The following is a 24710-nucleotide window of genomic DNA, read 5'->3' on the forward strand; positions in this document are numbered from 1 at the left end:
TATCTAAGCTAGGGTCTCAATTTGGGGATACTATAAGGTTATAATTTATCAACTTATATGCTAAATTTCTGTAAAAAAGACAATAAAGTCAGTTATGATCCCATTTGGATGTTTGTTTCTTTAAATATCCTAATGTAGAAAAAAAAACCGAATGCCTTAATAAATTTGCACCCTGACTCTTCTACCATGGCTGAGAACAATTATTAAGGGAGATTTAAAATTCATTAGAAAGTGAAGGGGCGCTGGGTGGTGGCACAGCTGGTTGAGCACACATGCTACAATGTGCAAGGACTGGTAGGTATTCCAGCCCTCCTCCCCACCTGCAGGGGGAAAGCTTTGCATGTCGTGAAACACTATTGCAGGTGTCTTTCTGTATCTCTCCCTCTCTATCATCCCCTTCCTCCTCAATTCATGGCTGTCTCTATCCAGTCGATAAAGGTAAAACATTTTGAAAGGAAACTGAAATTAAGAGATGAAGATCAATTATTATTATTGTTATTTATTAACTGATCCCATGGCTCCTGAATTCTGTGCTATGCTGCCTCTGGTTACCACAATGAGCTCACAGGGTTGCTGTAAGATAGTATCATTTTTGTCTTTTACAGTAGCATAACTATACACGGCATCTATCATACAAGTATCAAATGGAAATAATTTAAGCTTCCACATTGGAGCAAACTTTCTTCCCTTTGAAGATGTTGTGCTTTTTTTTTTTTTTTTTTTTTGTAGCATAAGTACTGCTCATCTCTAGTTTATGGTGGTATGGGGGATTGAATCTGGGACTTAGGAGCCTCAGGCATGAGCCTCTCTTTGTATAACCATTATGCTATCTACCCTCTACCCTAGATTTTATGCCTTTGCAAAGGTGCTTTTTCTGATGTTGCTATGATAAAAAAAAAGCATGTGTCTCACAAAAAAAAAAAAAAAAAAAAAAGGCTGCAGAACAAGATGGGACATGGTGTCATCCAATGTGAGTCTCAGGTTTGAGCAATTGCGCAACCCCCAACAGGCACTAAGCTTGGATGTAAATACTCATGAAGTTGTTTGTACACACGTACTAGATAAATGGGACTTTAAATATTTCTTTCCGTTTATTTTTTTTAGGGGATGAAGTGGAAAAATTTCTAGAACACTAAAGGCATTAGGAGTTGAGAATGTTTTGGAACGTCTGATCTAGCAGTGGCAATACTAAAACGGTCCCCCTTTTCTTTCTCCCCTCCACCTCTTCCCCCTCCTCCTCCTCCCCCTCAACCTCCCCTTTCCTCTTCCCCTGCAGGGGAGTCGTTTCACAAGCGGTGAAGCAGATCTGCAGGTGTCTGTCTTTCTCTTCCCCTCTCTGTCTTCCCCTCCTCTCTCCATGTCTCTGCCCTATCCAACAACAACAACATCAGTAACAACAACAATAATAACTACAACAATAAAACAACAAGGGCAACAAAAGTGAATAAATAAAGAAATGATTTAAAAAAATTAAAAAAAAAAACACTAGGACAAGAATGCTATTGGACTTTCTATGCCATTCAGTTGTATTATCACCTTTCTTTTAGACAATTCTGAGGTTTACAGGGCAGAGATTGTGTCTTGCTTATCTTGTATACTCACTGGTGGAACAGAAGAAGTGCTTCGGTGACGACTAAATTGAAATGGAGAAACTCCCTATTGAAACCAAAAGAAGCAGTATAGATACAGAATTAGAAACTGTTAAAGAACACTCTTATTTGAAAAGCCCCAAATCTGTGTGTTCTGTTCCCAAGGATTTGTGGGACAAGAACCTTGATATCAACGAACTAAAAATCCCAAGCCCTTAATGCAATAGCAGGTCATCTATTTACTCAATAGTTGACTCTGGAGTCAGGTACATGGACAGGATAATACAGGTCCTTCTAATTCCCGTGTTCCTTCTCTGAGACATTTTAAACCTTCTTAGTAGACATTTCTTTCTTTGAAACCTGCATCGTCTTGAGAACAAACTACTATTTGTGTGGTAGTATGTAAAACTTTCATATTTGGACATACGGCATCCTTCTGAAATGCCAGTCTCATTTGAAGGTTCTGAACAAAATCTGTCAAATTTGTGTTAAGTCAGGTATGATTTTACTATGTAGAGAATGTAAAGGCTGTGTGTATGTTTAAGATAGAATGTAAGATACTAAAGAAATTCTCTGTATTTCCAGGTAACTAGGGGTTCCAAACCATCTTTTATTTTTATGCAGGTCACAGGGTCTCTCCTGGAGAAGACAGTTCAGAAGTGGTCTCAGTATAGAGAAAATTGTCTGAGAGATTTACGCAATGAAGCTTCTGGTAAGTATCTGGTTTAGATGTCTATGACTGTGTAGTAAATAGCTCCAAACCGTAATGGCTTAAAATACTAATAAAGTATCATTACCTCTCAAGGCTTCTGTGGGCTAGGATTTCAGACAGGCCCCTCTGGGGAAGTTTAGCTTCTGCTCTACATTGTCTGGCATTTAGCTGAAAGACTTGAAGGCTATGAGCTGGCTTTAGCCAAGGACTGTTGAGCATCCGTGTTTGCTGGTTGATGCTGGCTCTCAGCTCAAAGTTGAATAGGAGTTGCTGACTAGAACACTTTCATCTGGCTTCTCCACATAGCGTAGCCTACCTCACTGCTTGGGGATGGCCCCAAAGGCAGGTGTGCATAGAAGCCATGCTGACTGTATAACCTAGCCCTGGGAGTCACTTTTGCTTTTGAATTTGGGTAAGAGAAATTCTCAATCTCTTATTGTCAAAGGAATCATGACAATGTGGATCTGGATACAGTCATGTTTGATTAAAAAAAAATGTCACTGACTACTTGATCATATGATCTAAGTAACTTGTATTAACCCAGGACTTGATTGACTAGGTGTGTGTGTATGGGGGAGTGAGCGGGGTAATGGGGGTGTTCCTACTCTCCCAGGGTCTTAAACTGAATATGAGTAGTTACAGTTCAGACTAATTTCAGAGAATTATAATACATATATTCATAGTTTGGTCAGTTTCCATTTAGTTCCGTTGATAGTTTGGACAGTCTTCTCACATGCTGACTCTTGGGGTGTATCCAGGTATCTGTGTCTACCTTAAAAAGAGAAGAGCAAACCTTGGTCTTTTGTTTTTGGGCACAGGATACCCTGTACACAGGCTGCCCCCACCTCTCCCACCTGTATTCTTTCAGATAATTTAACTCAGGGTATCTGGAGCTTGATCAAATACTACAATTGCTCTTCTCCATTTTTCTTTTTAACCTGGAAGCAGTCCAATCTTCAATCTCCACCCATCTGTTTCTAAATATTCCTTCAGTCCCAAGCATATAGTAATAAAAGCTTGATATTCATTATAGGAACCACTGCATACTTTGGGGAATACTGCCTTCTGGGGCCAAAGTTGGATAGGTCATTCTTCTTCGGAGTCATTCTGTGAGAAGCTCATGCAGACAAGCACTATTTCCTACAGTCCAGGTGTTAACATTTGGCAGATGTGATCATGAGGTGCCCAGGACCAGCTCACAGTCTAGCTGAGCTGAGTCACTGGTGCCAATAACCTTCTTGTTCACCTGGAGCAGTCCCTGAGTTCTTGTTCACTAAGGAACAGATGGCAAGGGGTGATGCTTGGTTCCCAAGAGTGAAGGACACAGAGTATGGACATTTGAGACCAGTATGGACATTTGAGTCCTGAAACTCCCTTTAGTTGACCCTGGGAGGCTTTGTAAGGTTGGGATATTTATAGCTTCTTATTGCCAAGACTGGGAGAATAAATCATGCCCTGATTTTGAGATGGTCCAGATCTTTTTCATAGCAACCACTGGGTTGTCTTTAAATAGAAAAAGTATGACCAGGTAGGTTTTGTGTTGGATGTATGTGGTCAAGAACCACAATTCTTTAGAGCCTCTACTCTCTCCTGGCCAGTCAAGGTATCTTGGGATAGAATTGGGGGAGAATAGACAATAGTTTAGTTGAACTGTTGGACTTGACAGAACATCCATGAGTCCTCTTGACCCTGAGTTTCTATAAGAGTTCAGTTTCTGGAAAATGACTTTATAAAGCTCTTTTTTTAATTTTTGATTTGTACTGCTCAACTTTGGTTTATGTTGGTGTGGGAGATTGAACCTGGGATTTTGAAGCCTCAGGCATGAAAGTCTCTGCATAGCCATTATGCTATCTACCCCACCCAGCTCATGGAAAATAAACCCAAGCACTGGGGAAATAATGGAATAGTTACACAAAAGTTTCAGGCCTGAAGCTCTGAGGTTCCAGGTTCAATTTCTAGTATCACCATTAGCCAGAGCTGAGCAGTGCTCTGATTAAAAAATTTTAAAAAATCAAGTAAGGAAAGAAAGAAAGAAAGAAAGAAAGAAAGAAAGAAAGAAAGAAAGAAAGAAAGAAAATAAACCTGAACCACCATTACTTGCACATTGCCATGATGGACTGGGCCACTGCCAGAAGTCAAGTTGGGTAGGAAAAGTCACAGTGCTTGGTGATGCATCAAGTTTTCTTGTTCTCTTCACATCATTTCTCATCATTAACCCACACGGAGAACCCTGAAGAGATAACAGCAGCTTCTGATACTAGGAAGTCAGGCTTGGGGCTCTTGGAGCCTCTGTGTCTGTCATTGGACCTTGGGCTCCCACACAACTGTTCATTCAGCCCCTCTTCTCTCTGCAGGTGTGTTTTGTAATGGGACCTTTGATCAGTATGTGTGCTGGCCTCATTCCTCTCCAGGTGATGTCTCTGTTCCCTGCCCTGATTACTTACCTGGGTGGACCGAAGGTAATAAGTCTTCTTGTGCCAATTTCTGAGACTTCCTTAAAGGTTGGTGTCTCTTGGGTCAGCCAGTCTGGGAGTAGGTAGAGAGACGACTCTAACAAGGGATTTCTTTTCTTTTCTCCAATCCTGTCCTCCCATGGACAATCCCTTTGTAAACTGTCCATAGCACATCTTTCTTCTCTCTGCTTCTCTTCTTGTCATCCCACAATAACTTGTCCCTCGATAGTCCATGAACACAACAATCCTTCTTTTGAGGATCAGAACATCCAGGCCCTGCTTCTACACAATTTGCTGCACTGAAGGTAAAAATTATCATCAAGCTATGAAAATAGCTCATCTAGAGGGTGAGCCTGCTTTGTTATGCTCATGACCCAGGCTTGAGCCTGGCCCCCACTGTATCAGAGGAAGCTTCGATGCTATGGTACCTTTCCACTTCTTACTCTCTCTCTCTTTCTGCTTCTTCCTTTATAGCTGAAAAGTTATTGAATTCTTAGTAATGACAATTAAAAAAAATCTGCATCACAGAGAGAAGAAAGGTGTTGTTGATGGGGGAGGGAATATTGGGATTGTCATATCCATACTACCTTTGGCAAAAAACTACACCAAGACTACTCTTGCAGTAGAGTTGAAAGAAGGTGTTACTGAAATGAGGATTTTTTTTTAATGTCCCTTGGAATTCAAGTGGGGAATTTAGCCATCTAGTTTTCCTTGATGCTACTTAAAGGAGGTGACAAGTAACTTGGTAATCCATGATGATAGCTCAGCTCCACATTCCCCAGAAGTCCAGCCTCTTGGTTGTTTTATTCAGGAAGTAAAAAGAAGCATTTTTAAAAGTTGCGTTTAAAAAATATTCTTATTTATTTATTATTAGATAGAGTCAGAGAGAAATTTAGAGGAGGGGGGAAGTAAAGAGGAAGAGACACAGAGAGACACCTGCAGCCCTGCTTCACCACTCATGAAGCTTTCCCCCTGCAGGTGGCGACCAAGGGCTTGAACCTCAGTTTTTGCGCACTGTATTGTGTGCGCTTAACTGGTTGTGCCACTGCCTGGCCCCTAAGGAGCAGTTCTTTGTTAGACTTCTGCTTTTGACCAAAGGCCATCTAAGAGCACGTATTTAATAACTATTATCAAGGAACATAAGAGATTAAAAAGTTCCAGGCTAAACAAACTGACAATGGGATTCAGAAGAGATGAGATGATGATATTTTGTATTTGATTTTAAGCCAATAAATAATCAGATCAGTTAAAATATGGTTTCAATTTTTTTTGAGGACTCTGGCACAAAGAGAGGATTTTGACAGAAGCTGTGTTTCTGGAATGGGAGAACTAGTGTTGTATTTTATAGTGAAATGTGTCTGGAATCAACTCAGGAAGCACAAAGATAAGATGCTCAGAGAAGGTTAAAGGGAAGACACTATGTTATTTGATGACATGCAAATAATCCTTGTGGGAACCAGCTCAACGAAGTAGCAAGAGCACTGGACATTTAGCCCAGAGCCCCAAGGTTAGACCCCCATCTCTCTGTTATGCACTATGAGACGCTTGACAAGCTTCCAGAGTCTCTGTTGTGGTTTTCTTATCTTTACGGCGCAGTAAGATAATTGCTCACTCTGTGGGTCATGTTAAGAAATGAATGAGAAGGAACACACATGAAGCTGATGCTTTGCAAATGGGAACAAAGGCTAAAGAAAAGGCTGGAGACCTTAAGTTCTTTTAGGTCTTTAAACTCTTTTTTTTTTTCAATTTTCTTTTATTGTTGTAGTTATTATTGTTGTTGTTATTGATGTTGTTGTTGTTGGATAGGACAGAGACAAGTGGAGAGAGGAGGGGAAGCCAGAGAAGGGGAGAGAAAGATAGACACCTGCAGACCTGTTTCACCGTCTGTGAAGCGACTCCCCTGCAGGTGGAGAGCTGGGGGCTCAAACCGGGAACTTTATGCCAGTCCTTGTGCTTTGCACCACCTGCGCTTAACCCGCTGCGCTACTGCCTGACTTCCAGTCTTTAAACTCTTGTATGCCACCAGCCTCCTCAAGGGTGTGTGGAACAGACTACCACTTTCCAGGTCCACCATCTATCTATTCTTTTCCAAGAGCTAAAAATGCAGGTGCAGGGGCCAGGAGGTAATTCACCTGGTGGAGTGCACACTTTATCCTGTGTGAGTACCTAGATCCAGAGCCCCCGTCACCATGTGGGAGCATCATGCAAAAAAGAGTCTCATGAGCAATACCTCTCTCTCATTCTCTCTCTCTTTCTCTCCTTTCCCTCCCTATCTCTTACCATCTATTTAGACAAAATATAGAGTCCTCCAGAAATAGGTAGAATTATGTACGTGTACATGTACAGGGCCCCAGTGATAACCACAACTATTATATATATATTCCACTGTAAAATATTATTGCCACCAATGTTATTTCTGGGAGTCAGTATGTCAGTACCTGCATGAGTGAACTACTACTCTGGTGGCCATTTTTTTAAAATAGAGATAGAGAATTTGAGAGGGGAGGGGGAGATAGATAGATAGATAGATAGAGAGAGAGAGAGAGAGAGAGAGGCTGCAGCAGTACTTTACCACCTGTGAAGTGTCCGTCTTGCAAGCGAGGACCATGAGCTTGAACCAAGATCCTTGGGCATGGTAATGTGTATGTTCTACTAGGTGTGCTGTCTCCCCATTCCACTGTAAAACAGAAAGGAATCAAAACCTGAGCTCACAAAGAAGTGTTTTTAAGTTTTGTTTTTTTCCATTCATCTGGATAGGTTTTTTTTTTTTTTTTTTGAGGATTAATGGTTTGCCATACATCCATTGATACAGGGGTAGAATATTTTATCTTACCATGGTAGGTGTCTGAGAACACTCTCACCCCCAGCCTAGTTTCTTTTCTACCATCATGTACCAGGAACCCAAAGCACCCCCCCGCCACCCTACCCAAACCTTTCCTTACCCAGAGGCCTTTGATTTGGTGCAAAACAGCAAACCCAGCCCAATATTTAATTTGTTTCCCCTTTCTGTTCTTGTTTCTTAAGTTCTGCCTATGAGTGGTATCCTCCTATATTCATCTTTCTCTTTCTGGTTTATCTCACTTAACATGATTCCTTCAAGCTCCATCCAAGATGAGGTGAAGAAGGGAACTTCATCATACTTAAAGCTGAGTAGTATTCCATTGTGTATAATGGATCCGCCACTTCTAGAATGTCCAGTCATCAGCATGATTCATAGAAGGTGGAGAGCTACTTTTTTCACTCAGCACATTGTGCATTAGTGCTTTCAAATCAAACGGACCCCTGTAGTTAGGAAGGAAATGCAGGGTCAGTGGAAAAGTTTAGAGAAGAAGAGCTGGAGAAGAAATTCTGTGAGGTAAGATTAGTTGGCCAAGCATAGTAAGATGAGGAGGAGGGAGTGTTATGGTGAGCACTGGCTGTCATGACTGTTGAGGCCGCTAAGTGAGGCTGATTGTATATTTTCACTAAGGGCTTTCAATCTCTCTGTAAATAAAGATTATGTGGTCCTACTGATTCCACAGTTTCATTAAGGCATGAGAAGGACGTAATATAATGTTGGTCTGGGGAGACAACATTGTAGCCTACAGCAAGTCAACTGAGGATGGAAGGGAATGAGGGAGACAAGTTTGAAAGCTAATGAAGTAGTACAAACAGGGAGGTGAGGAGGTATGGGCTCAGACAGAAGCAACAGTTTGTAGAAGACTGGGCAAAAAGTAAAGAAACACCTCAGAGATAGATAAATCAAGATACCACCAAATAAAGTAGGGACTGAGGGACAGAAAGAAGCGGAAGCCATTTTTACATTCGACCTGGCTTCCACTCACTGTGCCCTCATCTAGCTGGTAGCCAAGTTCCCAGGGTCCACCCCCTTTTCTCTCTCCTTCATTTCTCTCAGTTGCTGCTGCTTTGCTTCTTCACTGGTCCCTCTGCCTCTTGTCTGACCCTTTCCAACCAGTCCCCAGGAGGCTTTCCAAAATGTTCACGGGCTTAATTTTGGCCCACATCAACATTTCCAGATGATACTTCATCACCTGACCTCCTTGACGTCTCCAGCATTTCCTCACACCTCCTTTCCTGTCAAAGGATCAGGTCTGTTGCTGACATCTGCCAAGCTATTCCCACCCTGTGCCTTTGCTCAAACCTTTCACCAAAATATCTATCCATACCACTCTGCCTATACAGCAAACTTTAATTCTCAAACATCTCATCCTTCTGGCCTACTCCATGCCAGCATAAGACCTTCCCCCACACCTGCCTTCCTGAAGCTAGTATTCATGCAGTTTTCCATGCTGGCATTTTAAACTCTGTGCAACACTTCAGTTTGTTTGTCTTCCTTTCCCCCACTGGGCTTGAAGCTGCGTCTACTTCATCTCTTATCTCCTAATACAGTGTTATGCTTAGCACAATTGTTAAGGGATATTATTGTCATTCACTCATTCAGCGACTATCTACTTAAGACCTAGTGTATGCCAGGTATTTTTCTGAGTGTTTGGTATATATTCTGGATGAAACAGAATAAATTCCTTCTACTTGTCAGACCCACTTTCTTTCTTTTTTTTAAATTAATTTATTTATTCACTTTTGTTGCCCTTATTGTTTTTTATTTTTATAGTTATTATTGCTGTCGTTGTTATTGGATAGGACAGAGAGAAATGGAGAGAGGAGGGGAAGACAGAGAAGAGGAGAAAAAGATAGATACCTGCAGACCTGCTTCACTGCTTGTGAAGCGACTCCCCTGTAGGTGGGGAGCCAGGGACTTGAACCGGGATCCTTTAGCCAGTCCTTGAGCTTTGTGCCACATGCATTTAACCCACTGTGCTACCACCCAACTCCCACCACTTTATTTTTATATTATTATTTTAAAATTTTTATTAGTGGTTTAATATTAATTTATAAAATTACAAGATAACAAGGGTATAATTCTATACTGTTCCTACCACCCGAGTTCTGTGTCCCCAATCTTCTCCAGCAGAAACTGCACTGGTTCCCCTAGGTCACAGATAGAGGCTAACTATATTTCTATATCTATATCTAGCTATCTATATTTTTGGTGTGCCAATTTTCTTTCACCTCTATGGTCCTATCTTCACTTTTGTTGTAAGTCACACCTATGCTTATTACCACTCCCTTTTACTTTTCCTCTTCTCTCAGATAAACAAAACACTGCCTGACTTCCTCTGGTGTTTCCCAGATTTGCTTCCTTTTCAGTGATGGTATAAAAACAAAGATTCCTGCTGACACATATTTCAGATCCTAGTGGAATTGGGTTTCAGAGCCCTCTAGTCATCTTTCCTTATCATTTCTCCCCTCTAGGAGTATGGATAAAAATTATTTTGGGGGTACAGGAGGAAGGAGGTCTGGCTTCTGTAATTGCTTTTCTACTGGACATGGATATTAGCAGCTTGATTCATACTCCCAGCCTGTTTCTGCCTCTCACTAGTGGGGTAGGGCTCTGGAGAGGTGAGGTTCCAGGACACATTGGTGAAGTCAGCTCCCCAGGGAAATCTGGATGGAATCATATAGTAGCACCTGCAACTTGGTGGTGAAAGGCGGTAAGATATAAAGCAGGACAAAATTTTTAATAAACAGGAAGCAAAGATAGGAATAGAGCAGATAAGAATAGGGACCTTGGGAGGAAAGAAGCTAGGATGTCTATTTTAGGCATGTTCTTAGGAGCCCATGACTTTAGTTATCTTTGCTTCGGCTTGGTAGCTAACATTGAGGTGAACTAAGAATATTACCTGGGAAGGTAACTGTCAGCGTTGAGAAAGATTTTGAACAAATGTGTATCATGAAAAGTTTGTTTTTGTTTTTGCTATGTGGGGATCTGGTTCTTGTGTGATTGTCCTGTTCTCTTTGACTTTATCATTCAAATAAAGAGACAAGGAGTCATATACACACAGAGATACATAGTGTCCACCAGTGCCATACCACCTCCAGTGTGGTGCCAGGGCTTGAACCTGAACAACACACATGGCAATGCATGTGCCTTACCTGAGGACCCATCAGTCTCCATCCCTTGACCATTATTTCTATTCCCTTCCCTATGGCTGCTGGGATAACTAGTATGAGATATAGACCATGTGGAGTAGGGGTGTTTGAGGTATGGGTAATAATCCAGGTGAGAGGAATGTGATTCTAGTTAGGGTGGTAACAGGAGGAAAAAAATGGAGGCCACTATGTAGGTGCGTTTGAAGGTATAGACAACAGGATTGTCTGATGGTGCAGTCAACGAAGAGTATGATAGAAAGAAGCCGTGAATGCCTCTAAGCTTTGGGGCCACGAGGACTGGAAAAGTGAATTTGCCATCAGCTTAGATGGAGGTAAAGTCTGGAATAGGTTTGAGGAGAAGGTGATGAGTCTGATTTGCAGCGTATTGACTGAGATGCCAATTGGACATCACGGCAGAGCTGTCAGATGATCAGGTGAATGTACTATGTGGGCATCCTGCAGTTAGATTCAGCAAGTAGTTTTTGTCAGCCTATTAAGTCAAGGGTCAGGACTAGGGTGTTTCAACACATTTCGACTTCTTATATCCAAGTTCAATTTCTGGTCATCTAGAAGTGATGACTTGTGGATAGAGAACTGTACAAGCCCGTTGCTCTTACACACACACACACACACACACACACACACACACACACACACACACACACAAATACACACACTTAGCTCTTCCTCAGACTACAAAAGGTTGGTGCTGTCATTCTCCCTGACTCCTGATAAAGTCAGAGTCCTCTGAGCAAGAGGAATGTTTCCACACATCCTTAGGTAGCAGACCAGCCTTGGTCCCTTGCTTTTTCCCCTTGGTGTCTTGCACATTTGGAAGAGGCACCCCACTGAGCAAATGCCAGGAACCCCTGGTCAGTGTCTCCCAGCTGGACTGCACCTTGTGGGTTATCACATCTCTGAGTCACCAGGAATGTTCCATACCCAGAGACGTTGGGTAAACACAGTAGACATTAACAGATCACGGTATGTTATGAAATAGTCTTCCATGTTTTGCTTTCTGTCACAAATAAACAGCAGGAATGCTAATTATTCCCCCAAAGGGAAATGAAAATCGCCCCCCTTTTTCTTTCCCCTGGGATTTTCCACAGCTTTGCTGTAAGGGTGGGGACCTTCCCATATGCTCTGGGGAATGGGCTGTGTGTTCTGACCTTTCCCCTAGAGCTGTGTTTACTTTCAGAGAGCTCAGGAAGGGTCCACAGACACTGTTTGGCTGGAGGGATTTGGCAGACGCTGGAGAACTCCACAGTTATTTGGCAGGATGACTCTGAATGCTCCGAAAAACACAACTTCAAAGAAGATGTGAGTCTGTTTTGCTTTGGTGAGAACACTCCCACCCCCACCCTACCCCAAACCAACTTATAGGGGTCTCCAGCTGACTAGACAGCCGAGGAGTCACATATATAGCACCTCCACCCCCCACGCCCATCTGCCTAAATGTCTATGTTTACCCCAGGTTCACCTAGGGAAGTTCCACTGCCACACATAGTGGCGATCATGAATATCTTTGTGAAGGTGAGTTATTGATTCCTAGGGAATGCCAATCTCACCAGGAGTCCTGGCCTCTGCATTTATTCTTCTCACATCCTTTGAATTTCAGTTCAAAGAGAATTCTTCCTTGGTCACTCCAACAAGAGTGACCTCTGTGATCATAGTCCACTGGTTCTCCCTCCCCCACAAACTTAATTCCTCTATGATACCTGTCACTCTGACATTCTCATGTGTTTGTGTGTGCGATATCTAGCATCTCACTAGAAATCACTCTCAGTGGCAGTCAGAGAACTGTGTGTCTAGAGGAAGCACACACCTAGCACCAGGCTTCTAAATTCAAGGTCAAAGCTCTAACCTCTCCTGACTTCATGCCCACACTCTTTGTTTCCTGACTCTTCTTAGCAGAGCCTAAATCTCCCTATTTCTCTGCTGTCCCATCCATCTTTCCATAGAGATCATATTTACTACATGTGATCCCCATTAAGGATCTAGAGAGTTTTTAAAAAATTTTTTTTGGGGGGGAATTAATGGTTTACAGTTGACAGTAAAATACAATAGTTTGTACATGCATAACATTTCCCAGTTTTCCACATAACAATTCAACCCCCACTAAGTCCTCCTCTGCCATCATGTGCCAGGTTCTGAACCCTCCCCTCACCCCTGAGTCTTTTACTTTGGTGTAAAAGACCAACTCCAAAAGGATCTAAAAGGTTAATAGACACAGGATTCTTCAGAAAAGACCTTGGTGTCTAGTCAGCATGCCACAAGTAAGAGCAACAGTTTTTGTCACTGGGAACAGCAGAGTAATTGGATGATAAATCATAACAGAATCAGATATAGATCAATCGATTGACAGAGAGATGATAGATGAATGGGTGGGTGTGTAGACAGAAGAAAGACAAATAAATGAATAGATGGGTAAGTAGATTCTCTCGGAAACATAGACAGATAGATGATAACACAACAAAAAACTAGGTTCCTGAATCAAATATAACACTATATATACAAAGAAAGGTAACTCAGGAAATCACTGCTGAAATGCCACCTGCTCAACAAATGTTTGATCATAGCACCAAAGCTAGTGGGGGTGATATTTTTTGCTGTTGGGTCCTTGTCCTTTGGGAGACAGGACCAATTAGTTAATCTGAGTGGAGTTTTCAACTTGTCATCCTGGTTGTAGTTCACTTCTCCAAAGACTAGTGATAGACATGCCCTTGGTTCTCCAAGCATGTTTCCCCCTAAAGCAGGAAGAGGCTTCCAGTAGAATTTCCACATCTACAGAGAATTCTTTCTAAACTTCTGTTTAATTTATTGCCTATTTTGAGTTGGCAGAATTCTGCTTTCTTCATATAACTTTGACTGTGTGAGAGTTATACTCCTTAAAGGTATAAAAATGATACCTCTGGTTGACTTCCTCATGAATTGGTCTGATTTTTAAGTTTATTTTTTCAAATATTATAAGAGAGAAAGGGGAGGACAATAAAGGGAGAAAGAGACAGAGAGGGAGGGAGGAAAGGAAGGAAAGAGGGAGGGTGGGCTGTCAAGTATCACTTAGCTCTGTGCATATGCAGTGTTGTGATCAAACCTGAGACCTCGTGCTTGCAAGCTCTGGGCTCTACTGCTGCCTTGCTGACTTGTCTCCCACCACTTTGTCTGAGTTTCGTTCCAGCAGCAAAGTGTGCATTTTATATCCTCCAGGCAATTCGTGAGTATTATTTTATCTTCCCTCCTGATTTAATCTGTTTGAGAACAAAGAAAAAGCCATAGTAACAGCTGACCTTTGTTCAACATGGGAGTTAGGGACATCAAACCCTCTCCTCTATGTGTACAATCCAAAATCCATGTGTAAATTCTGACATCCCCCAATTGCTACTACCGTTAGCTTCCTGATAACTAGAAGCATCATTGATAACATAAACAACTAATATATATATATATATATATATATATATATATATATATATATATAAAACTTCTGTTTAATTTACTGCCTATTTTGAGTTGGCAGAATTCTGCTTTCTTTATATAACTCTGACTATGTGAGAGTTATACTCCTTAAAGGTATTAAAATGATACCTCTGGTTGACTTCCTCAAGAATTTGTCTGATTTTTAGGATTATTTTTTCAAATATTATAAAAGATTCCCCAGAGACCCACCCTACTAGGGAAAGAGAGAGGCAGACTGGGTGGACTGACCAGTCAACGCCCATGTTCAGCGGGGAAGCAATTACAGAAGCCAGACCTTCCACCTTCTACAACCCACAAGGACCCTGGGTCCATGCTCCCAGAGGGATAGAGAATGGGAAAGCTATCGGGGGAGGGGATGGGATATGGAGATTGGGTGGTGGGAATTGTGTGGAGTTGTACCCCTCCTACCCTATGGTTTTGTTAATTAATCCTTTCTTAAATAAAAAAAAAGAAAAGAAAAAACTAAAAAAATATATTATAAAAGAGAAGAGAGAGGACAAGAGAGGGAGAAAGAGACAGAGAGGGAAAAGAGAAGAGAGAGGACAAGAGAGGGAGAAAGAGACAGAGAGGGAGGGAGGGAAGGAAGGAAAGAGGGAGGGCGGGCTGTAAAGTATCACTCAGCATGTATATATATATATATATATATATATATATATATAGTGTTATATGTATAATACTCTGTTTTCGTACCATAAGTAAGCTAGAGAAAAAGGTAGAAGAAAATCATAAGAAAGGAAAAACACATTTTAAAAAAGTTTCTTTATTGGGGGATTAATTGTTTACAGTTGAGAGTAAAATACAATAGTTTGTACATGGATAACATTTCCACATAACAATACACCCCCCACTAGGTCTTCCTCTGCCATCATGTTCCAGGACCTGAATCCTCCTCCCCACCCCAGAGTCTTTTACTGTGGTGCAGTACGTCAACTCTACTTTAAGTTCTGCTTAGTGTTTTCCCTTCTGATCTTGTTGGAAAAACACATTTATATTACTTCATTGTATTTATAGATACCATAAGTTGATGTCATTTGTTTACAAGAAAATGCACTTCTAGGTGTGCTCACACAGTTCAAAATGGTCCTACTCAAGGGTCAGCTGTATATCCAAGCACCTCCAATCCCTTGCTGAGGATTGAGGTGAACAATAATCTTTATACACAGTGGGCACTAATAGATTTGGTTTTCCAAATTCTAAGTTAGTGTGTCTGTGGTGGGACCTAGTTCCCAATACTGACGCTAACACTTTCTAGGTAATGTGCCTCAAGGTTGGGACTCGTGGCCTGGGGAAGAGTTTACCCGCAGTGGTGAGAAGCTTGTTGCTTTCTCTTGGCTTAGATCTGTGGTCCAAGTCAGGGACCAGAGACACCAGAAAAAGAACTTGAAAACTGTAGTCTCCAAGACAGGAAGTGAAGTGCTCCCTCTTGAGTAAAGTTAAGAATGAGAGCATGGCCTCCTTCTCCCCACAAATATCATATTTCCAAGAATTCAAATACTTTTTAAAAAAGCTTTCTGGTCATGTTTACCTGTGTTTCTAATAGAGGGTTGAAATTTTTCCCAAAAAAGGCTAGTGTTAGTAAATCTTTACCCTTCAGAGTTTTGGCAAACAAAATGTTATGTTATTCCAACTAACAACACACTGGGGGTCCTTATGTTTGTCAAATGGTGAGTCTGTATGTCTGGGAGTCTGTATGTCTGTACATGTGTGTGTATTTACATATGTGCATATGTGCATATACTTGGTTGTCAATGGTTATATGTATGTGTATGTATATAAATGTGTATATATAGTATATATAGTGTATATATAAAATAGTAAATATATATATATTTATATATATACAGGAAATACCACAGACCTATATGTGAAAGATAAATCTATTAAGCTTTTAGAAAAACATAGCTGAAACTCTTAAGGCTTTGGGTTAGATAAAGATATTTTAAACAAGACACAAAAACACAAACTATGGGGAAAACAGGTTGATAACTTGGACTTAATAAAAAAAATCTTCACCTCTTTTAGAGGCACTGTTAAAAAAAACAAAAATGAAAGTCATAGAATTGGAAAAATATTTACAAAACATACATTAGACAAGAGGTTTGTACCTAGAACATTAAACAAAAATTACAATTAAAATGAAGAAGAAGCACTACCCACTTGAAAAGATGGCCAAACTTTTGAACAGGTAAAAGCCATCCAGGTGGTAAATATACACATGGAAAGACCCTCAAATCATTAATCCCTAGAGAAGGACAAATTAGAGCTACAAGATGATACACATGCACCAGAATGGCTAGAATTGTAATAATGAATTGAATGAAGTCTGGAGTCTAGAGGGACTCATACTCTCAAGTACTGTTAGTGGAGATATAAATTGGTACAAGTTATTTGGATAGAAAAGCTTGACTGTTGGTCAACAGGTTAAAACACACACACTCAACCACTATTTCTTTTTTTAATATTTATTAATTTATTTTCCTTTTTGTTGCACTTGTTTTTTTATTGTTATAGTAATTGTTATTGATGTCGGCATGTCGTTGTTGGACAGGACAGAGAGAAATGGAGAGAGGAGGGGAAGACAGAGAAGGAGAGAGAAAGACAGACACCTGCAGACCTGCTTCACCACCTGTGAAGCGACTACCTCTGCAGGTGGGGGGCCGGGGGCTGGAACCAGGATCCTGGCGAAGGTCCTTGCGTCAACTACTATTTCTAAGTACTTATCTAACAGAAATGAAAACCTGTGTTCACACAAAAGCTTGTGAGGACTAAGGAGACAGAGTAGCAAATGCCTAGACTTTCTAGCCTTAGGCTAAGAGGTTTCAGGTTCAATACCTGACACCTTCATATGCCAGAGCTGAGCAGTACTCATCTCTTTCATAAAAAAATAAATAAATAAAAACAAGCAAACAAAGAAACAAACCTTTTTTGTTGTTGTTGTTTGTTTTTTTCCAGGGTTATTGCCAGGGCTTGGTGCCTGTACTACAAATCCACTGCTCCTGGAGGCTATTTTTCCCCTTTTGTTGCCCTCGTTGTTGTTATTATTGTTGTCATTGGTTTTGGATAGGACAGAAAGAAATGAAGAGAGGAGAGGAAGACAGAGAGGGGGAGAGAAAGATAGACACCTGCACATTTGCTTCACCACTTGTGAAGCAACCCTCCTACAAGTGCGGAGCCGGGAGCTCTAACCAGGATCCTTACGCCAGTCCTTGCGCTTTGCGCCATGTGCTTTTAACCCACTGCACTACCACCCAGCCCCCTGAAACAAACTCTTATAAAGTGTAGCATATTCACAAAAGAACACTACTCAGCAATGAAAAGGACTGGAGTATGGACACAGTGATATAGGTCAATGTTAAAATATTTTTTCTAAGTGAAATCAACATAAGAAAAGAGAGACCATGTTATAGGATTCCATTTATATATAATTTTTAGAAAATATGAACTCATTTTATTATAGAAAGGAGACTGATGTCTGCCTGGGGTTTAGGATGATGGGGGGGGTGATGTTTTACAAAGGGTCACAATAAACCTTGTTGAAGATGATGAAAATGTTTATTATCTTGACTGAGGTGGTGAAATCACAGATATACACATATCCAAATTAATCAGTTATGTGTTGTAATATGTGGAAATTATTGTACACCAAGTGCATTTTAATAAACTCCATCAAAGCCATGCAGAGAAGTTTATAATAGAATTCAGCAGCTAATGAGGCTTTTTTTTCTTGCCTTCAGGGTTATTGCCAGCACTATAAATCCACTGCTCCTGGTGGCCATTGTTTCCATTTTTAAATTTTTATTGACTAGGGCAGAGAGAAATTGAGAGAGAAGGGGAGGATAGAGAGGGGGAGAGAAAATAGACACCTGCAGATGTGCTTCACTGCTTGTGAAGTGACCCCTCTCCAGTTGGAGAACTGGGGATTTGAACCAGGATCCTTGCACAGTGGGTCCTTGTGCTTCATACTATGTGCATTTAACCTGGTGCAAGACCACCTGGCCCCCATTTAATGGGCTTTTACTGGAAATTCTTTAGAAAAATATCTACTTAGAAAGATAAATTTTGACAGTATGTGCATGATAGGTTGAGTGGGAAGGTGGGATGACATCAGAACAAATCATGTTTTCACACAGAATTTTCAGGAAAGTATCCTCTGTTCACTGTCAGGCTATCTTATGGCTCTGAAAATAACATTCCAGTGTTTTATAGAGTCTCTGTCTAAACTAATTATCTCTGAAAAGTTGCTTTAGTAGGGAGACATCCCTGTGGAAATCTGCTCCCAGTTTTCAGAGATATACCCCTACACTCTGGGGACAGCATTCTCATGGAAAAGTGCCAGTCCCAGTTTGGGGCGCCAGTTGCCAGTCTAGCTTCGCGGGCGGGAGACAGACAACCAGGGACTCTTGGCTGAGCTGGGAAGTAGTATCTCCTTTATTAATCAGATACATCGCCTTTTTTGCATCTCTTCACCAGAAGTGGCAAGGGAAAGGAAATGACTAGGAGAGGGGGTGGAGCAAAAAAAGAGCAGGAACAGAACATAGAAAGCTTCCATCTAACCAGTGGGGATTAAACCAATACCCTGCAGGCAGGGCGGGACCCAGGTAAAACAGTGATTATGTAAATAGACCACATCGTAAGTAATACAAGTGAACCTAATGTGATGATCAAAACGGAAGGTCTTATAAGCAGAATTTAGAAGCATACCAACAGAAAAGAACCTAGCTACATTCCCAACATACTGTTCTTTCCTGGGCACAGTCCTTCTGATACTAAGAATCTTGGTGCCTGAATGGTGGGCTGTGAGACCAGTTAAGAAACTGAGGTCCTCAGTAGGCTTCTCATTCATTGATTTGATCTCTGAGATGTACTACAGGGTATATTGAACTACCTTTCTTGGATGTCAACAATGATAATGGGTCCATGCCTAGACCCATGATAGTCCTAGGTTTGAAACTGAGGGTTAGGGGCCTTAGATTTTTGACTTGGAGCTCATGTCTGCTCTTTCTCTGTGACCAGGAGAAACGTCGGGACTTGCTGTCAACCCTGCAGCTGCTGTACACCGTGGGGTATTCCCTTTCACTGGTCTCTCTCTGTCTGGCTCTCACCCTCCTCTTGCTTTTTCGGTGAGTGGAATTTCTGCCAGTAGGTGTTCAGGCACCTATATTCGTATTTGTTCATTGGTTACCTGTGGAGAGCTGAAGATGGGCATAGGTGATGCTATGGTTCACCAGACCTTGAAATCATCTGAGAGTCTCCAGTGTATCCAGTCAATTTTCAGGTGAAGGAGAATGGATTTCAGAGGTTCACTGAAAGTCACTTAGTCACCCTTGGTCACAAACCACTTGTAGATTCCTTACTCTCCTTTTGTTTCTTTCAGATTAGATAATCTCCTGTGGGACTAGACTTGCTCCTGAGTTTCTAGTCATACTCATTTTAACGGAACTCTACCAGAACTTTTTTTTCTAGATTTGTTCCAAAGCAAGTCAATGAATAGTAGAGATGAATTCTTGTTCTCCTATCACCTGCCAATCACTTGAGAGCCTCCTGGTGCCTGGCACTATTTCTATACATGTTGCATGTATGATGTCATTAAACCTCATCCTAACCAGAACTAAGTCTAATGTTCATCCTAGAAGATTAACATTACCTCCTCCATTTTATCAGTGAGTTTACTGAAATGTGGAGCGAAGGGGTAACCTGTCCAAGGTCACATGGCTGGTGAGTGATGGAGTCAGGATCACAACCAGAAGGTTCAGAAGCTGAGCACTTACGCCCTTATATTTTTGAATTTTGGAATGCAAAAAATCTGAACACAGTTTATAAAGTCCAGGTTTTTAGAAATCACCCAGGTGAGATATTGCAGGGCCAACTAGGGAGCCATCCAAGGTGATCTCACCTTCCATATCCAGGAACATTATTGAGTACAGTGAGTGTTTTGTGTGGGCGTAGGAGACCTGAACGGGGATCACGGAGACCTGGTCCCTAATTCCAGAGCAACTTCCCACTCTGCTCCACATTTGGTTCTGCATGATCCCTTAATCTAGCACATTCTAAGTCTTCTGGAGTAGAGTCAGAACCACTTACCCCATTAGGAGAACAACTGTTGAACAACCCACAGCTTTATTGCTATTCATGACCTCCCCAACTCATCTTCCCAGTGAGTAACATAAACTGAGTCTGAGTTGACCAGGTGTCCACTTTGCATAAATTCTGAAGAAAACTTACTATCTTCCCTGGAGTAGACCCTTGTATAGTTAGGGAGAAGGATCCATAAATCATAGAACATAATTACCTGCCTTAAGTCCTTTAGGGAAATTAAAAGAGGTATTAGTAGCAATAAAGTCATGCAGAATTGGTTATGTGCCTCCTGGAGGCACAAGTAGGCTGTGAAGACACAGTGATGGCTGAGGCTTCCATTCCACCAATATTTGATATCAGCCAGTACAAAAAGAAGGGCCTTCAGAAGGCTCCAGCTGAGTGAAGAAAGGTCATGAGAGCTGACATTTTCTGGGCTCTTATTATGTGCAAGTACCCACTCCCCTACTCCCACTAGTTGATTGAATCTTCCTGGGACTCTTTGAGCTCATAAACCTGCTTATTCTGACACATGGGAGAGCTTTTTTTAAAAAATTTTTTATTTAAGAAAGGATTAATGAACAAAAACATAAGGTAGGAGGGGTAGAACTCCACACAATTCCCACCACCCAATCTCCATAACCCACCCCCTCCCATGATAGCTTTCCCATTCTCTAGCCCTCTGGGAGCATGGACCCAGGGTCGTTGAGGGTTGCAGAAGGTAGAAGGTCTGGCTTCTGTAATTGCTTCCCCGCTGAACACGGGCGTTGACTGGTCGGTCCATACTCCCAGTCTGCCTCTCTCTTTCCCTAGTAAGGTGTGTCTCTGGGAAGCTGAGCTGCAGGACGCATTGGTGGGGTCTTCAATCCAGGGAAGCCTGGCCAGCATCCTGGTGGCATCTGGAACCTGGTGATTGAAAAGAGAGTTAACATACGAAGCCAAAGAATTTGTTGAGCAATCATGGATCCCAGGCTTGGAATAGTGGAGAGGAAGTGTTAGGGAGGTACTCACTGCAAGCTCTAGTGCACTTCTGCTTTCAGGTATATATTTTGCAGTAGTTTATGGATACATGTGCACATAAGCTCTCTCTCACAGAAACTGGTGTATTATCTAGGTTATGGGACTTTGTTAGAAAGTGAACTACCTGAGATGAAATTAGAGTGTACTATAAAAGGAAAGGTCTCACCCGAGTAATGAAGCTGAAGGATTGTCATTCCACACGTGAAGTCTCTGGACACAGTCTGAGGTGAAGCATATTGAGGTGGCAATCGTTGCGTTGGTTAGGTTGTGATTGGAGGATGCAATATTATTTGGTTTGGATTGGGAGATGCATACGGGAAAGTGGGCCCTATCCAAGGGTTCCAGGGCTGGGGGAAGTAGGGACTCTATAGTGGAGATGTGAGGTTCCTGCTGTCTTAGGGTTCAAAAAGACAATCAATAGTTAGTTATCATCACATTATTTGTTAATTGGGTTAACTTTGAAAAGTCCTTTTGTTATGGTTTGCTGTACAGTATCCAGTATCTTGTATATAGCTGTGCTATTGGATGCTTCTATGGGTGAGCTTTTAACAGCTGTATTTGAGCTCAGAATTTCTGGATCTGAATCTCAGCTCTGTCACTTATTGCTCTGATACTTTGAACAGTTGAGCTAATTTGTGGATTCAGCATCCCCCTATGCTTCTATTAAATCAGAACAGTAACTGTACCTGCTCCTCCAGTGGTGAGAAGGACTAAGGACCCAGACAGAAGTTCATCCACATTTAAACAAACACCTTGGGGATATCCCCTTGCATGTGGAACATGAATTCAGGTGTTAGTTACTGTTATCCCTACTTTACAGATGCGGAAAATGAGACACAGAGAAGCTGGGACTTTGGGCCAGGCAGTGGTGCATCTGGTTAAGCACTCCCATTCCACTGCACAAGGACACAGGTTCAAGCCCCTGTTCTCCACCTGCAGGGGAAAAGCTTCATGAGTGGTGAAGTAGGGCTGCAGGTGTCTCTCCATCTCTCTGTCTATCTCTCCCTCCCTCTCCCCTCTCAATTTCTCTCTGTCTCTATACAGTAAACAAATCAATAATATTAAAGATAATCAGGGACTTCTAACCAGCTGTCCAGCTCTGGAGGCTACAGAACACTCTTGCCCTTAGTAATAGATAACACGGATCTGCTATGTACTTTCGTGAAGGTGTAAACTCTTTTCTGAGAAGAAACACATGGCTTTCTCATTACACAGAAAACTCCACTGCACACGCAACTATATCCACATGAACTTGTTTGCATCTTTCATCCTGAGAGCCCTGGCTGTGCTGATGAAGGATGTTGTCATCCATAAATCTTACTCCAAGAGACCCAACCATGTGGATGGGTGGATGTCCTATATGCCAGAGGTAAGTCCTCAACATCGGCTCAATGAAGTTATATAGACTCCACATTTTCTTTTTTCTTTTTTTTTTAAAAGAATTCTTTTTTTTAATATTTATTTTATTTTTATTTATTCCCTTTTGTTGCCCTTGTTGTTTTATTGTTGTAGTTATTATTGTTGTTGTCGTTGTTAGATAGGACAGAGAGAAATGGAGAGAGGAGGGGAAGACAGAGAGGAGGAGAGAAAGATAGACACCTGCAGACCTGCTTCACCGCCTGTGAAGTGACTCCCCTGCAGGTGGGGAGCCAGGGCTCGAACCGGGATCCTTATGCCGGTCCTTGTGCTTTGCGCCACCTGCGCTTAACCCGCTGCGCTACAGCCCGACTCCCCACATTTTCTTTTTAAAAATAATTTTTATTAGCAATATAATATTGATTTACAAGATCATAAGATAATAGGGGTATAATTCATATATATTTTTTTATTCATTTTCCCTTTTGTTGCCCTTGCTGTTTTTATTGTTGTTGTTTTGATGTCATCATTGTTGGATCGGACAGAGAGAAATGGAGAGAGGAGGGGAAGACAGAGAGGGGGAGAGAAAGAGAGACACCTGCAGATCTGCTTCACTACCTGTGAAGCGATTCCCCTGCAGATGGGGAGCTGGGGGCTCAAACCTGGATCCTTACACCAATCCTTGTGCTTTGCACCACTTGCGCTTAACCCAGTGCACTACCGCCTGACTCCCAGTAGGGGTATAATTCTATACCACTCCCACCACCAAGATCTGTGCCCCTAACCCCTTACAACAGTAATTACCATAGTTCTCCCAACTCATAGGTATGGCTCAGAATTTTCTTTACTGGAAGGTTATTAATGATCAAAATACATTATTTTAAATTATTTCATGTCAGATACAACTCAACCCTTTTAAAAAATTTCTTGAGTCAACTGCAGTAACTGGTTTTTCTAGGACTTTATTTCTCTCACCTAACTTTATTGGCATAATAGTTTTCATATTCCCTCAAGACCTTTTTAAACTATATTATAGTAGCACTAAGCAGAGCCTGGAGATTTAAGTTCCCATGTTGGAGGCTGTGCTGTGCTGACATCTGTCTAGGTCAGTAAGGAAAGGTACCCCTTGAGAAGATCACCAGGAGGCTGTGAACCCCAATTCTACCAAAACCTGAAGCACCTGTCACCAGGAATCTTTTTTTTTTTAAATTTTTACTTATAAAATAGAAATACTGACAAGACAATAGGATAAGAAGGGTACAATTCCACACAATTCCCACCACCAGAACTCCATAGCCCATCCGCTCCTCTGACAGCTTTCCTACTCTTTATCCCCCTGGGAGTATGAACCCAGGGTCATTATAGGGTGTGGAAGGTAGAAGGTCTGGCTTCTCCCGCTGAACATGGGCATTGGCAGGTCGATCCACACTCCCAGCCTGCCTCTCTCTCTTTCCCTAGTGGGGTGGGGATCTGGGGAGGCTAGGCTCCAAGATACATTGTTGGGGTCATCTGCCCTGGGAAGTCATGTTGGCATCCAGATGTTAGCATCTGGAACCTGGCGGCTCAAAAAAGAGTTAAGATATAAAGCAGAACAAGTTGTTGACTAATCATGAACCTAAAGGCAGGAATCTTGTTTTTATACCATCACTGAAAGGGAGACAAGTGCGGAAAACACTAGAGGAATCCAGGCACTGTTTCTCTTAGCTGAGAGAAAAGAGGAAAAAAGGAAGGCCGCTCAGAAGTAGTGACAGGTGTAGGTGTGACTTAGAAAGGATGAGAGGCAGAACTCCCACCTTCTGCACCCCAAAGGGATTTTGGTCCATCCTCCCAGAGGGATAAAGAATAGGGAAGTTTCCGATGGAAGGCATGGGCACAGAACTCTGGTCATAGGAGCTGTATGGAATTACATCCTTATTATAATTACACCCTTTGCCATCTTGTAAATCAGTATCAAATCACTAACAAAAAAAAAAAAAGAAAGAAAGGAAGGGAGGAAGAAAGGAAGAAAGGAAGGAAGGAAGAACGTGAAGGCAGGACCAT

General features: G+C 41.7%; 1 protein-coding gene across 1 annotated transcript in view; it reads left to right on the forward strand.

Annotated features, from left to right (window-relative positions):
* The window catches only part of GLP2R (glucagon like peptide 2 receptor), a 55589-nt gene that overhangs the window by 6829 nt on the left and 24050 nt on the right, over positions 1-24710 (forward strand). The window contains exons 2-6 of the mRNA XM_060204426.1: positions 2214-2301; positions 4656-4760; positions 11944-12065; positions 19236-19342; positions 22530-22683. Coding sequence (XP_060060409.1) covers positions 2214-2301; positions 4656-4760; positions 11944-12065; positions 19236-19342; positions 22530-22683 — 576 coding nt within the window. The remainder of the gene's footprint in view (positions 1-2213; positions 2302-4655; positions 4761-11943; positions 12066-19235; positions 19343-22529; positions 22684-24710) is intronic.

The sequence above is a fragment of the Erinaceus europaeus genome, chromosome 12, assembly GCF_950295315.1.
Source record: "Erinaceus europaeus chromosome 12, mEriEur2.1, whole genome shotgun sequence".
NCBI lineage: Eukaryota > Metazoa > Chordata > Mammalia > Eulipotyphla > Erinaceidae > Erinaceus > Erinaceus europaeus.